Source organism: Cyphomyrmex costatus, unplaced genomic scaffold, assembly GCF_001594065.2.
Source record: "Cyphomyrmex costatus isolate MS0001 unplaced genomic scaffold, Ccosl1.0 scaffold1481, whole genome shotgun sequence".
NCBI lineage: Eukaryota > Metazoa > Arthropoda > Insecta > Hymenoptera > Formicidae > Cyphomyrmex > Cyphomyrmex costatus.
Genome location: NW_017275479.1, coordinates 33,435 through 48,987, shown reverse-complemented (window position 1 = coordinate 48,987; position 15,553 = coordinate 33,435). Strand labels below are relative to the sequence as shown.

Here is a 15,553-nt window from a genome sequence, read left to right as displayed (position 1 = left end):
TAATATATGTCTTTCAACATATTATTAAGATCTAATTAAGATGCTATAGCATCAAAATTTGTTAAATTGTGATGTCAATTTAACTAAAGTGATATTACCGCGGTAGTTAATACGTATGCGTCAATGCTGAAAACCCATCAGCGTCGCGAAGAGGACTACATACGCGGTACATAATTTCACTCAATTATAATTAACATTAACATCCTGTTACAATGACTCGAGTAGGCATTGTCACTTTATATATAATGTAAATTATACGATATTTATATAATATTATATATACAATATATATATGAATGAGAAATTTATTTTTAGATGAAGAACAAGAAAGCGAGACAAACAGAGAAGAAGAAAGCAGTGATGATAGCGACGCTAGCGAAAGTCAAGATCCAACCGAAACATCATCTGCGAACACTTTCGTTGCTAAAGATGGAACTGTGTGGAATCAATTACCACCTGATTTTCACCAGACTCCGGCACACAACGTTGTTCGTCAAAGAAGTGGACCGCACCAATCAACTGAAACAATGTCTGTTTGTGACACATTTAGATGCATATTTACTGACGAAATGATTGACATTATTATAAGACACACGAATAAAAAAGCAAAACGTGTTTATGAGACGTACAATACCAATAATCCTACGAAAACGCAACTTGAATGGAAAGATCTTACTGTACGTGAGTTCAATTTATTTCTGGGAATTCTCATAACAAGTGGTGTCAATCATTCAAACACACAGTATGGATTAGATATGTGGAAAACAAATTCATATCCATTATATCGTGCAAGCATGGGTTATATTCGATTTCGTAACATCTTGCGATTTATTCGTTTCGACGACGCAAATACGCGAGAAGAACGTCAGCAACTCGATAAAGCAGCACCTATACGTGACTTATGGTCAATGCTCAATTCAAATTTGCAAAAATACTATCGGCCAACTGAAAATTTGACAATAGATGAACAATTATTTCCATATCGAGGTCGAATGAAATTCAAACAATATATTCCATCAAAACCTGCTAAGTACGGAATAAAAATTTGGTGGATATGTGACGCTGAAAACTATTATCCGCTCACTGGACAGATTTATACAGGAAAACCATCTACAGGTCGAGATATAAATCAAGGTGAAAGAGTAGTAAAAGAATTGGTCGCTCCATACAAAGGATTTGGACGAAACATCACGACGGATAATTTTTTTACAACTCTGCCGCTTGCAAAACATTTATTATCGTGGAATTTGACGATAGTAGGAACTCTAAAAAAAAACAAATCTTATATCCCTCAAGAAATGGCACCATCTAATGTACGTCAAGTATTTTCTACACTTCTACAGTATACGGATTCCAAAACAACGTAACAATTTGTTCTTATGTTCCGAAAAAGAAAAAAACAGTTATACTTTTGTCAACAATGCATCATACCATCGCAACGTCTGGAGAAAAAGAAAAACCAGAAATGGTACATTTTTATAATAAGACAAAATCTGGCGTTGATGTAATGGACCATTTACTTGGACAGTATACTACACATAGAAAAACAAATAGATGGCCTCTTGCCTTATTTTATAATATTTTAGACATTGCAGCTCTCGCTGCCTACATAATTTATATGGCGAATAATTATATGCTAAAAAAAAGGAGTAATGCACGCAGCATATTTTTGCGTCAATTGGGAGAAGAATTATGTCTCCCAATAATTCAAGATCGGTCGCAAAATATTCAAGTAATGCGACACTTTTCCTCCAGGAGTGGCATTGAATGCATACTGCAAAAATCTATCAATGTGATTGACGAAATCGCTTCAGCTTCCACTTCTCAAGTTACGGAAAAAGATAAAACAGGAAGGAAAAAAGTTGTTGGTTCCTGTTTTATATGCAGTAATAAGGAAATTCGAAAGCGCAGGAAAACAAGAAAAAATTGTGCCGATTGTTATAAGCCAATTTGCAACGAACACTGCAAAACGATAAATAAATGTAATATTTGTTACGAAAAAGAATAAAAATTTGAAAGCCATTTTTATATAAAACATATGTATAAATCAATTGTCCTTTCATGTATCAAAATATATCACAAACATATATAAGATATTTCCCTTTCTCGTCTTTCTATATAAAATGTGTATATGGATACCCGGGTACCCTGGTTGTTCAACAACGGGCTAGTCAACTTTGATGATCGAAAACTCAATATTTTTTCCTGACATATTTTTAAACTAATGAAAATGAGTTTGTCATCTTTTGGAAAGTGATGAAAACTGATCCCCTCCTTTTTATAATTATGGCACTGTGCCACAGAACAATATGTAGTATTTCTTTTTGAATTTACTTAATTATTTTTCATTGTAGCAAGTATAAGTTTATCCAATGTAAAGTGGAAAAAATAGGTGATCACTAAAGACCTATAATCAAAGATTCGCCAACTGTCTCCCACCACTACTTCTGTCCGACATCTTGTACCCAACTTCTCATCTAGGGTGCGTTCCCATTCATTTCGTTTTAGTGCAGTAACCAGTGGCCGCCATTTTACTGGATACTGCACTGGAGAAGCGTTCCCAAATGACTGGATACTGACTAGTGACGTCGTAAATACATGCAGCGAGGCTGTCGAGGGTGCATGTATGTGTGACGTCACTAGCCAGTATCCAGTCATTTGGGAACGCTTCTCCAGTGCAGTATCCAGTAAAATGGCAGCCACTGGTTACTGCACTAAAACGAAATGAATGGGAACGCATCCCTAGCCTGGCACAGATATGCAATGGCGGACCAATCACGGGCCATTCGGGCCATGGCGCATCTTTAATTATAGGTCTTTACGTCAGGCAGGTCAGGTTGGCACGGGTACGCAATGGCGGACCAATCACGGACCGTTCGCGGTTGGCAAATCTTTGATTATAGGTCTTTAATCACTTGACTCAAGCTGTTTTAACAGTGTTGGTTGAAAAAAGAAGAGTATACACAACGATAGATCCTTATCGCACGCTTTTTCTGTCAACTATGAAGTAAGAGAGGAGGAGATCGAACTTTACGCACGGAAAGAGGCACTCATTCGTGTGTCGAATTGAGAGGGAATCCGTTCAAAGGAAGAATCTGCGAATTAGGACGCCATTTGCAATATCAACCTTACCTGACTTTATGCCTCATGACGAAGCAATTACCTAAACGCTGAACATGATCTTATAGATCTTTTGTGTACATCCTCGTATCCAACATGACATTTCTCTGCAACTATAAGTTCATACCACGAAGGCACGAACTATCTTTCCACTGTTATATATATATATATATATATATATATAAACTTCTCTCTTTCTCTCTTTATCGGTAAGGTCGATATTGCAAATGGCGTCCTAATTCGCAGGTTCTTCCTTTGAGCGGACTCCCTTTCAATTCGGCACACAAATGAGAGTCACTTTTCTGTATTCGCGCCCAATCGTGATCGGTCTCCTCCTCTCTTATTTCATGTTGTCAACATATCAACTTCACGATTTCTAGGGGAAACCGTATGAATACTTTGTCTAGGTATATATGTCGTTGTGATTTATGACTTATGGCTTATTGTAGAAGGCCTATAAAGCCCATTCTACAATGGGCAGTAGCATTCACTGAACTATACTACTGGAACACGCTCTGCCCTTTGAAACAAGCGTAAGAAATATAATGAAAAGAGAGAGCTACTTTAGGTATCGCTGTCCTTCATGGCGCATGCGCTTTCGTCGTACATTCATAATCAAAAGTGTTGTAGATCCGAACTTTGACTATATACAAATGGACTGCCAGTAAGAGTCTCTTTCACCAACCTCGGTTAAGTATTACCAGAGAGAAACCTGAGAGAGGCCATGGCGGCCTTTTTCGCGTGACAGGCGAAGCCGCCGTACGCTAGCGGCACCAACATCATTTTTATAAAATGATGTGAACTACGTAACACATTTTCGACACTGTCGATACACCACGACTTTTTGGTTCGAATCTTCCCTATGTCCATGATTTTTTGGTTCGAATCTTCCCTATGTCCATGTTTATCGAACCGTTAGACAGACAAAGACAGACTATCAATCCGTCGGTGCTTGTTCCACTACAAAGAAGAAAGATTCGCGGCGGGCCGGCGCGTCGACGGTAGACACGAGCCAAACCAGCAGAGATCTTTCCGCGATTCTCTCTCTCTCTCTCTCTCTCTCTCTCTCTCTCTCGCCCAGTTTTTCACATATTGCATTATTCGTCAATAATTCGGGAAGAGAAAGACTGACGATTTATGCACAGAATTTGTTGCTCAATGAATTTGTAGCCAAAATTTTCTACACATCATATACTATTAATATTCGAATTTGTTGCTAACTATGACATGAAAAACAATTAGTTTATCCCAGTCGTTCCCGCACGCCGTGCATTATAAGATCTTAAATCTTGATAAAAGAATTGGTTGCATGTTTTCGCTATAAAAATATTCCTCGTAATATACACCATCGAAATATGACAACATATAAATTTGTTGCTCACTCTGAAGCGTGAAAAATGATTTGTTTATACGGATCGGCGCCCGTGCCGAGAACTTTATTCTCTTAAACATTGCTCAGAGAAGTTGTCGTTCGTATGTATTTGGTATCAAAATGTTCCTCGTAACATGCACTACGGAAATATGACAACATCTGAATTTGTTGCTCATTCTGAAGCGTGAAAAATGATTTGTTTATGCGGATCGGCGCCCGTGCCGAGAACTTTATTCTCTTAAACATTGCTCAGAGAAGTTGTCGTTCGTATATGTATTTGGTATCGAAATGTTCCTCGTAACATGCACTATCGAAATATGATAACATCTGAATTTGTTGCTCACACTGAAGTGAGAAAAATGATTCGTTTATGCGGATCGACGCCCGTGCCGAGTACTTTATTCTCTTAAACATTGCTCATAGTCCAGTCACTTTGGAACAAAAAAGGGCATATAAATGAAGAAATTCCGACCAAGCTATAAATTGCTAAATACCTTCATTTAGGCGAGAGAAATGATGTCTGAAAAGTTCCCAACGTTAGCTTGTACGCTAAGTCTTTTATCGAGCGTACAAGGTTTGAAATTCCGGTTTTTCGCGGTTATCTTCTTTCCTATCAGTTTTACGGCCAAAGTAGGTCTATAATAAAAGAAAGATAATAGAATTCTCTATAAAATTCTCTAATGGTCGTACTTCGTACGACCAATAGTTCTCGAGATAGATTTCTTTTAAGTGACTTCTTATTTTCGAGCGTTACGTAAATTTGTTCTATCTTCGCGAATATCTCAAATTTGGATACATCTACGTGCAAAACGCACATAACAAGATCGAAAGAGTATTTAATTACCTACAAAATGGGTTTTTATTGAGTGTCGTACGATCGCTAGTTCCGGAGATATCATTTTTTAAAGGCATTTTGACTTGTGAATATTTTGAAAATGAGAATGTTTCCTCGTTAGTATATCGGTAATATCTTATATACGGCTACTCCTACGCCAAAAATAGTTATCATCAAAACGAAAGATTATTAAATTCCCTGCATTTTGGTCTTCTAATGGTTTGTATACGGCTAATATATAATTACTGAGATACAGCTGAAAAATCTTTATTATACGTGTTTCTGTGTACATTTTTGTAAATAACTTACTTCTGATTCGTCTGAGGTGAAAAATGTTTAGAAATTATGTGGAAGCTTATAAAATTGTCTTTAAAATGAAATTTTTTGAACCTCGTCCGATGAATAGTTTCCGAGATACACCCTTTGGAAAATTCCGTAATGTACTGATTTTTTGATAAAATCGGACTTTTTGTACAAACAAACATATGTAATGACGATAGAAAAATTAATATCCATATTTTTCTGTTAGTTTACATATATATGTACACGATCCTGTATCGGCGATAGTTTAAAAAATTTAATTTTTGAAAAACAGTTGCTATAAGAATGCTTGTTTTTTGATCTTTTGGCATAAAAAGGCGATTTGCGATACCTTTTTTGTAAATATTTTAATTTCTGCATGGTACACGTAAAAAATACCTTATATAAAAATTGAAGCTTATAAAATTTCCTACAAAATGGTGGGTTGCTAATTTATACGCGATAAACGTTGACCGACATACCAGACGTTTGAAAACGGGATTTCTTTTTCCTAATTTTGTGCCTTCATTTTCATGGTCGATAATAATAGCAAAAAAAGTTTATTTGCAAAATTTTTAAGACGACGTACGTTTCTGAGCTCATAATATATGATATTTGTTTTTATTTGGCACTTGGCCCATATGCATTGCAATCATTTTTAAGCAGAGTTCCGGCCTCTACATAATTTTAATCAATTTTTTAATATCTGAGTCTGTCTAGTAAGAGCGTGGCAGGAGATACCAGTCTATTATATGTACTCATGAGATATGTCATTTAGATATTTTAATTCATTTTAAAGACAATTTTATAAGCTTCCACATAATTTCTAAACATTTTTCACCTCAGACAAATCAGAAGTAAGTTATTTACAAAAATGTACGCAGAAACACGTATAATAAAGATTTTTCAGCTGTATCTCAGTAATTATATATTAGCCGTATACAAACCATTAGAAGACCAAAATGCAGGGAATTTAATAATCTTTCGTTTTGATGATAACTATTTTTGGCGTAGGAGTAGCCGTATATAAGATATTACCGATATACTAACGAGGAAACATTCTCATTTTCAAAATATTCACAAGTCAAAATGCCTTTAAAAAATGATATCTCCGGAACTAGCGATCGTACGACACTCAATAAAAACCCATTTTGTAGGTAATTAAATACTCTTTCGATCTTGTTATGTGCGTTTTGCACGTAGATGTATCCAAATTTGAGATATTCGCGAAGATAGAACAAATTTAAGTAACGCTCGAAAATAAGAAGTCACTTAAAAGAAATCTATCTCGAGAACTATTGATCGTACGAAGTACGACCATTAGAGAATTTTATAGACAATTCTATTATCTTCCTTTTATTATAGACCTACTTTGGCCGTAAAACTGATAGGAAAGAAGATAACCGCGAAAAACCAGAATTTCAACCCTTCTACGCTCGATAGCTCGTCGGCGCGCGGACCGCGAAGAGCGGGGATTGCCTGGCGAGCCCCAAACGTCGTGACTCGCCACGCAATCCCCGCTCTCCACAGTCCGCGCGCCATCGAACTATCATGGGCGTACACTGTTGGCAGTAGTAAGACGGGCGGATGCACGTATTCGGTAATTTTTACCAAATATTATCTCGTTGACTATTGCGAAAATTGCAAAACGGTAGAGGACTTTTCGACTCAGTTCAATCCGCTCTACCTGTTCGTGTAATTTTTGACACTTATTCTGGGACACCCTGTATAATGTATTCAGAAATTAAGGATGAAGACACACGCAAAAGGTATGTCTTTTAGAAGTTATAATATTTCAATTGTAAATTTTTAAAAAGTTCATTTAATCATTATAATTTTTAACAATTGTATTTTATTTCATAATAATTATTTTTATGATTTCTTTTCTTATTTAATTACTTCATAAATTATCTTAATTTATTATATTATATTAATATTTCTCTGTGTCAATATAATTACTTATCATGATAAGTACAATATTATTATACATATGGATGCACCTATGACAGAGGTGACAAGTTTATTACATATTTTTTCAATTTTGATTAAAAAAGTAATATTAAAAGTTACTGCTTTCAAAGATATATAATCACGAAAAATTATTTATTATTACCTTTCATTAAATACTTTTTTCAAATATTCATTGCTAAATTTTATTTTTTATTTATTAATTTATTTTATTCCCAACATACACAAATTCTCGTAACAGATAGCATAACCTCAAACTGTAAAAAATAACATTTCGTTCTTTTTCTATCCATTTGAGATTTTTTCCGGCTCCCTATCACACAATTCTCATTCAAAGATTTAATAAATTTAAGGATAATTAACTATCATTGGTCGATTTCTATGCCTACTTCTAATTCACTACTGCTACTGTCCATTTTTCGAAAAAAATGATGGATTTCCAAAATTTTTTTGAAAAAATAATTTTCTTGAGAGTTCTGATAGTTCCTCAAAGAGTTCTATCGATTGTCCTCTACCAACGTGCTAAAATGAACGGTTTAGAAGTTATAGCTCTTCAAAGTTGCAGAATCGTGAAGTTGATTTCCCCGTTATTTCAATTTTCGCTACTTTAATCAATGGGCGCATTCAGCGGACTCAACAGTTGAGTGAGCGCTCGCTATTATTGGTGTATTCTTCCAAATCTAAAATTTTGATTGGATGATCTAGAAGAACATACCAATAACAGCGAGTGCTCACTCAACTGTTGAGTACGCTGAATAATGGATCTCTTCCTATAAACCAGAAATAAAAAATTAGGGTTAATGAGAACAATTCGCTGTTAGTGTTGTGATCGAATAAATGAGTATTTTTAATTATTCAATGAGTACAAAATTACATGATAAACGTTTCGGCCTACATCCGGACCATTTTCAGTAGCAACTCACATGAGTATCACAAAGAATATCATATTAAAAATGCCATGATTGTATAGGAAAGTGGCTGCTCACTACGTCTTCAAACAATCTCACATGGTTAGTATGTCATGTGTAGATGAGTGGAAGACCAAAATCTGAGTAAATGTGAGACTTGTAATAATTATATAAATTATATAAATTATATATTTTCCTATAAATTTGTTATATAACTCTAGAACTCTTTAGGGGGCAACCAGAACTCTGCTTATTTTTTTCAAAATTTTGACAATGAGAGGGGCCAGCTCCACAGACGTTTATTTCATGGAAAGGAATGAAACGAAGAACTTTGATTGGTACATTTTCTGATGCATTACGTTTACACGTTATACAAAAGTCTGTGCTCCCCGTTTTAAGACCGTAGCACAGACTTTTACATAACGCATAACGCGTAGTGCATAAGCGAATCAACAAATCAGAATCTTTTCTTTACTCTCACTTGACGAAAGAGAAGCATTTTGTTTGGCTGATTCTTTTATGCACTATGCATTATGCAAAAGTCTGTGCTATGGCCATTAAAGTCGACAGGGAATCTATAAAAACTTCCAACCAGAGCCGAATCTTTATGCTGAAATTATGGCTAAAACACTGCATGAATAACATTTTAATTGTGATATTTGCAATCAGAAAAGTCACTTGAAGGATCATAAATTTTTTTGAATAAAAATTTTTAATAATATTAAGTCCTGTGTTCACGGTGCTCAACTCTACAAATTCTCATAGCATTTTTAACTAGCAGAGGTAGTACACACTCAGTGAACCTTAATGCCGTTCGCGTTGTACACAAATTGGCATAGAGATGTATATTTAATAAAAATAAAAAACGAACTGAACAGCGAAATCTTCAATATAGCTTATTGTATTATTTGATGAAAAATACTGCTCAGATAGCAAAGCGTGTCGCACAAATCTTTGATTGCTTGTAATGCTAGCAACTTGCCATAGATTTGTCTTCAACGATTTCTAATATATCGACATTGGGTGCGGTCGAGTTGCCACTACGAATACTTCGAAGCGTTTCTTGATTGGTTAATTTGTAAAATTCTTTCTTCTGATTGGTTAATCAAACGCTTCGAAGCATTCGTAGTGGCAACTCGACCGCACCCATTGTAACAACATATATGCAATAATATGTATATGTGTTGCCAGCAATTGGCAAGATAACTGCATCAATGTTACCTTGCGTTGTCGACAATATGACAGTATTATGTGATGTTACATATTATTTTGGCAACATGACAGCAATAGTACAAATTTTGATGATGACGTTTAAAGTCGGCAAATTGCTGGTAAGTTGTTAGTTAAAGTTGTCATATCGTGAAAAGATCAAGTTGCCAACAAATGAGTTGTTCCAACAACACATATTTACAATCAGGGGCGGTTTATGAAAATTGGCGCCCTAGGCCTGATGAAATTGGCGCCCCCCCCCCCCCTCTTATATAATAATCAAACAAATTTCATACTTTTTTATATATAGAAAAATATAATAAAACCACACGTTTATTTACATACTTAATATATATTTATATATGTATAAACGATTTTTTCAAAGATCTAAATCTGTCGTTTTCTTGCTTTTAAGCTTGCGAATTTATCAATAATTGTATCTGTCTGTGCCCTGTCAATGAATTCTCCGTTCGCAGATAAAAAGGCGAGGCTAGAGAGACGGCTCTGACCCATCGTGTTCCTTAAATAATTTTTTATCCTTTTTAATGTGGAAAATGATCGTTCCCCGGTAGCGTTACTCGAAAAGAGAGTAAGATACATTCTAAGAGCTATATCCATGTTCGGAAATATTGTGACAATACTCTTCTCACGGATAATCAATAAAAAGTTTTGAGCATTGATATCTTCGTCCGTCAATTCCATTTCCCGTATGAAATTCCGAAAGTACAAACATTCTTCTCCAAAATCGTTGCCGAGGTCGGTGGAGTATATCGCCTGTAACTCTTCACACTTGGTGATAATTTCTGCATCCGTTAGGAATAGCAAACAAGTGAGAAAGCCAAAGCGAGTATCAACTACCTTGTATACTATACTTCTCTTCTCTAATTCACCTGCCAATCGATCAAGTATAACGAGAAAGGTATTTACACGCATATTTGCTTTTGTATCTAATATCACATCATTGTCGTTAACCTCATCGAACTTAGCAGTTCGTCTTCTGCGTCGCTGATTTTCACGTGCATAATCGTTGCATTGGGATAACTCTTTCGCTTGTATTTCATAATGGTCAAATCGATTACGTAAAGAGACAATATAAGTATGGAGTGCATTATATAGCTGTACGACTGTTGTCAAATCGATATTTACACGTTGCAGGCTTTTATTTGTTTTGTCAAAACGCTCCAAGATGTCGCTCCACACGACGACCATTATAGCAGTTTCAAGAGATCCAAATTGTTGCAACAATCCTTCGGCTTCGGCTTTTGTGGTTGGCTTTTCGGAGGCATCTTCTACGATATCGTCAAGCGCATCTCGCAAACTTCCCCACGAGTTCACAAGTGCTCGGCACGCTTCTGCTCTAGCTGACCATCGTGTGTTGGACAGACTTTTTGGAAGTAGCATTCCGGGTTGATTCTCTACTTTTGATTTTATTTTTGCCCACCTAGATGTAGATGCACTTAGAAATGTATAAATATGTTGCACGAACATAAAAAATTTGGTTGCCTCCAAACAACACTCTGCAGCTGCTTGGCCCACTAAATTTAGGGAATGCGCTGCGCACGGGACGTAAATTGCCAAAGGATTACGTTCAATGATTTTGGCTTGTACTCCTCCATAACAACCCGCCATATTGCTGGCATTATCATAAGATTGTCCACGACAATCCATAATATCAATACTTTTATCCAGCAATACTTGCACAATCACTTGCTCTATATATGTCGCTTTGTGACTTTCAATAGGTATAAACTGCATGAAACGTTCAGTCGGCTTTCCTTTCTCGCACACGTATCTAATAATAAAAGTTAACTGATCTGAATGTGAAATATCAGGTGTCGAATCTACGCTTATTGCATAATATTGAGACGCTTTGACTTCCAAAATTAATTTATTAAGAAGATCATCGTAAATCATCGCAATGAACTCTTCGCAAATATCTTTGGAAAAATATGATACGTTTCCTTTTCCGGGATTTCCAAGTCGATCGATGTGATTTTGGAGAAACGGATCATTTCGAGCCATCAGTTCAAGAACGCCCATATAATTGCCATTACGGAGCGAACCAAATTTCTCGTCTGTTCCTCGAAAGGCCAAGCCTCGAGATGCAAGAAATTTAATTGCAAGTATGATGCGACTCAGTACTTGTCGCCAGTAATTACATTCTTGCATGTATTGGATGTGTAACTTGCTGTCAATTTTTCCCAAGACGTTTCCTCGCATCACAAGCTTTCGTGTATTTTCCCGATGATTAAAACTTCTCTCGTGTTCCGCTATTCTTGCTTCATTCTTCCAGTCGTTGAAGCCTTCTGTAAACGTGTTTACTGACGTCGAAAATAGTTTGCAAGGTATGCAAAATACGACACCTTTTGAGGGGGAAAATGACATCCATTCTCGTTGATGCATTTTACCATTTGGTGTTTTTTGAAAAAACATTTGCGCTGTACAACATCTGGATCTTGATCCATACATACGTTTCGAAATCGCGAAATTCATAGTTCTAGGATCTTGTTGCTTCAATGGATTTCGCAAAATGAAATCAATCATTTCCGAATTCCGTGTTGGCCAAAGACCAGGATCAGAAAAATTTGTGTAGTCCGAGATAGAATCTGTGGAGTTGACGACTACGACCTCAATATCACGATTTGCTACCGAAGCTGCTGTATTCCTGAGTTCGTCAGTTTGTTTCTCCTTTTCTATATTTTCGACAATACATTGTGCATGGGGATGCGTTAGCTGCTGAAATCAAGAAAATGAGAAACTAGAAATTGCAACAGTGCGGTAAGGCAGAAGACGTAAATTTTTTACATATTTTGTTTGATTTGTGGAGGCTCTAAAGTTATTATGATATTTTTTGTGGATTTTTTTATTTATTTTTTTTTTTTTATATTTTTTCTAAATATGTGAACATTCGTACGTGTGTGGACAGTGGATTACGGATTCATTTCGTTTATATGTGGACCCATTCCCGCCACAACGTTGTCATTGTACTACTTGTAATTGTAAACATGATTTGGCTACATAAAAAATCGTATTCAATTTTGAGGCAAAGTATTTTTACGACGCACATACGATTTAATGTACTTCTATCATAGAAGTTCTATGCCATAATTTCCTTATTTTCGTTGAATTTTACAGCAAATATTCAGCAGTGTATTTAATTATTGAGTTCGTAGATATTTACCTCGTCTGAACGTTCATTTGCAACAGAACTTGATGCTTCCGTCGTTGTTACGTGACGTACGAAAAAATTTTCAATTCGTGGTACTTTTTTGGTAACGAGTAATTCTTTTTTTTCTCTTTGTTTTGTTAATTTTCGCCGCTGGGCGCCACTCAGTTTATTAACACTCATTTGTGATAAAATTAATAATATAAAATTTTAAATCAAGTCTATTTTCAGAACTCTACGGACGGCTCAGAACAGAACGGATCTGAAATATCGCGGGAGAGTACAAGGAGAGAAATAACCACGGCAAAACTCCGCGCGGGGACTCACTAGAAGGCGATGCGAGGTAGTGCCACGGAACAGCGCGGCGAGCGCCCAGGCAAAGGCGCGGGAATCAATCGTCGAATCTATGTACTTCTAAACATAGACTTTCCGCCTTGAGCTGTAGGGAGTTTTGCTCTGGATCTTCGAGAGTTTCCGTCGTAATATGACGGAAACTCCCGAAGCTGCAGAAAGAAATTCTCGAAGCTGCAGAGCAAAACTCCCTATAGCTCAAGGCGGAAAGTCTGTATTTCGAGTACATAGATTCGACGTACGATTCTGCGCTTTTGCCTGGCGCTTGCCGCGCCATTCCGTGGCATTACCTCGCATCGCCTTCTAGCGAGTCGCCGCGCGGAGTTTTGCCGTGGTTTTTCTCTCCGTGTAGACAGTAGAGCGTAGAGCCAGGAGGCGGATGCGTATTTGTGTATACCGCAGGCGCCCCTTCCGTCGTGGCGCCCTAGGCACACGCCTAGTAGAGTTCCTTACTAGAGGAACTCGTAACGCCTAGCGTGCTTATGCTATAAACCGCCACTGTTTACAATGCAAACTTAACAAGCAACGTGCCAGAAATAAATAATCCTTTCGAATTTCTGAACGGCTTACTCTGAACATACTTCCGGTCATATTCGAGTTTCTGAACGCTATAGAGTTAACTCTAGTTAACTCTGAGTTAAAGAGTAAACTTTATGAACGCAGCCCCGAGCGATCGAATATGATTGGTTGGATCTATAAGTAATAACCAATTATGTTCAATCGCTCGGCAAGCGTGCCTAGCCGCTTTGCCGTCTTGAACTCGCCCATTGATATACATAAACATATATGATCATATATGATCATATACATACATAGGGTGGTCGTTATTTAAATAACTTGAAATTTAATCGGGAGATTTCTTAAAATGGCAATTTAATCAGGGGTGTCTTGATTAAATTTAAAAAATTGTTAAAAACCAACATCATAGTATATATACATATTTATATTTATTTATGCATCACAAATTTTTATCGGGATCTATCATGCCAATTTAAACGAATATCGCGTGAAATTTCAATACAATCAACATAACCTGATAGTTATAATTTATAGTCCCCAAAATAGCCAAAATGTTTAATGATACATTGGGGACGGTCCCCAATGTACTAAAGAAAAATGTGTTCCTAAAAACTACAAATTGTTTAGAAAAATAACTTTGGAGACGTCCTCGAAGTATACGATTTATGTGTAGAACTTTGAGGTCGGACCCCAATAAAACCAAAAGTAACCCAAAGTAACCAATTTCTCTTAGAAATTATCCCCAAAGTATACGATTGATATACGTAAACATATATGATCATATATGATCATATACATACATAGGGTGGTCGTTATTTAAATAACTTGAAATTTAATCGGGAGACCTAAAATGGCAATTTAATCAGGGGTGTCTTGATTAAATTTAAAAAATTGTTAAAAACCAACATCATGATACATACCCCAGACAGCACACAACATCCATTGGACATCCAGACTTGGTTTCAATCTGGTCCATACGTCCATGGATTTAGTACGAATGTTTTAAAAACGTACGTTATTCAACGTATAAAGTATGTTTACATTTGAACATTTAAAAAATGTTTATCTCATGCAAAAAATTTTCTAAGTCTGCTTGTGACGTATTGCTTTCGTTGACTTGCGAGGTGAAAATTTTTTTATGATCGCACGAGGAGTTTTACTTTTGATATCTCCGGTAATGCGAAATATTATTAAATTAAAGCTTAATTCAGATATGCAACAAGCGACAAGCAACAATAGCTTGCTGCTCGCAATCATAATAGTTAGGAATCATTTTGCTTTCAGTGTGCAAATTTGTCTGGATTGTGGTCAAAAATTTGTTTAATATATTAATTTAGTCCAGTTTTAGTCCATTGCATCCTAAAATGGACGTTTTTAAGAAGTCCAAAATGGTAACACTGGATATTTTTAAAACGTTTTTAAAATATCCATGGATCTAATCTGGATGTTTTTAATATGTCCAAACGTCCAACATGTACGTTTTAAATACATTTTTTAAACATTACTGTGCTGTCTGGGACGTATATAAATATTTATATTTATTTATGCATCACAAATTTTTATCGGGATCTATCGTGCCAACTTAAACGAATATCGCGTGAAATTTCAATACAATCAACATAACCTGATAGTTATAATTTATAGTCCCCAAAATAGCCAATATGTTTAATGGTACATTGGGGACGGTCCCCAATGTACTAAAGAAAAATGTGTCCCTAAAAACTACAAATTGTTTAGAAAAATAACTTTGGGGACGTCCTCGAAGTATACGATTTATGTGTAGAACTTTGGGGTCGGACCCCAAT

At 36.1% G+C, this 15,553-nt stretch overlaps 2 protein-coding genes across 2 annotated transcripts; one reads left to right on the top strand and one right to left on the bottom strand.

The window, feature by feature from the left end:
• The first annotated feature begins 296 nt into the window (after positions 1–296).
• Positions 297–1,367, top strand: LOC108783342 (piggyBac transposable element-derived protein 4-like). The gene has a single exon (XM_018551889.1). It carries the CDS (start codon positions 297–299, stop codon positions 1,365–1,367), a length of 1,071 nt encoding a protein of 356 aa, XP_018407391.1.
• A 1,127-nt stretch (positions 1,368–2,494) lies between these two features.
• On the bottom strand, positions 2,495–13,506 carry LOC108783341 (zinc finger MYM-type protein 1). Its single transcript, XM_018551888.1, has 3 exons — positions 13,291–13,506; positions 10,311–12,448; positions 2,495–2,714 (listed from the first exon to the last, which is right to left on the bottom strand). Exons 1-3 carry the CDS (start codon positions 13,504–13,506, stop codon positions 2,495–2,497), a joined length of 2,574 nt encoding a protein of 857 aa, XP_018407390.1.
• Positions 13,507–15,553: the final 2,047 nt, after the last annotated feature.

Coding starts and splice junctions, on each gene's coding strand:
- LOC108783341 (XM_018551888.1), bottom strand. CDS start 13,506: ATGGCGCGGCAAGCGCCAGGCAAAAGCGCAGAATCGTACGTCGAATCT. Junction 12,449..13,290: donor CGGAAAGTCTATGTTTAGAA/GTACATAGATTC, acceptor TCTTGATTTCAG/CAGCTAACGCATCCCCATGC. Junction 2,715..10,310: donor ATGGATATAGCTCTTAGAAT/GTATCTTACTCT, acceptor ATTTCGTTTTAG/TGCAGTAACCAGTGGCTGCC.
- LOC108783342 (XM_018551889.1), top strand. CDS start 297: ATGAGAAATTTATTTTTAGATGAAGAACAAGAAAGCGAGACAAACAGA.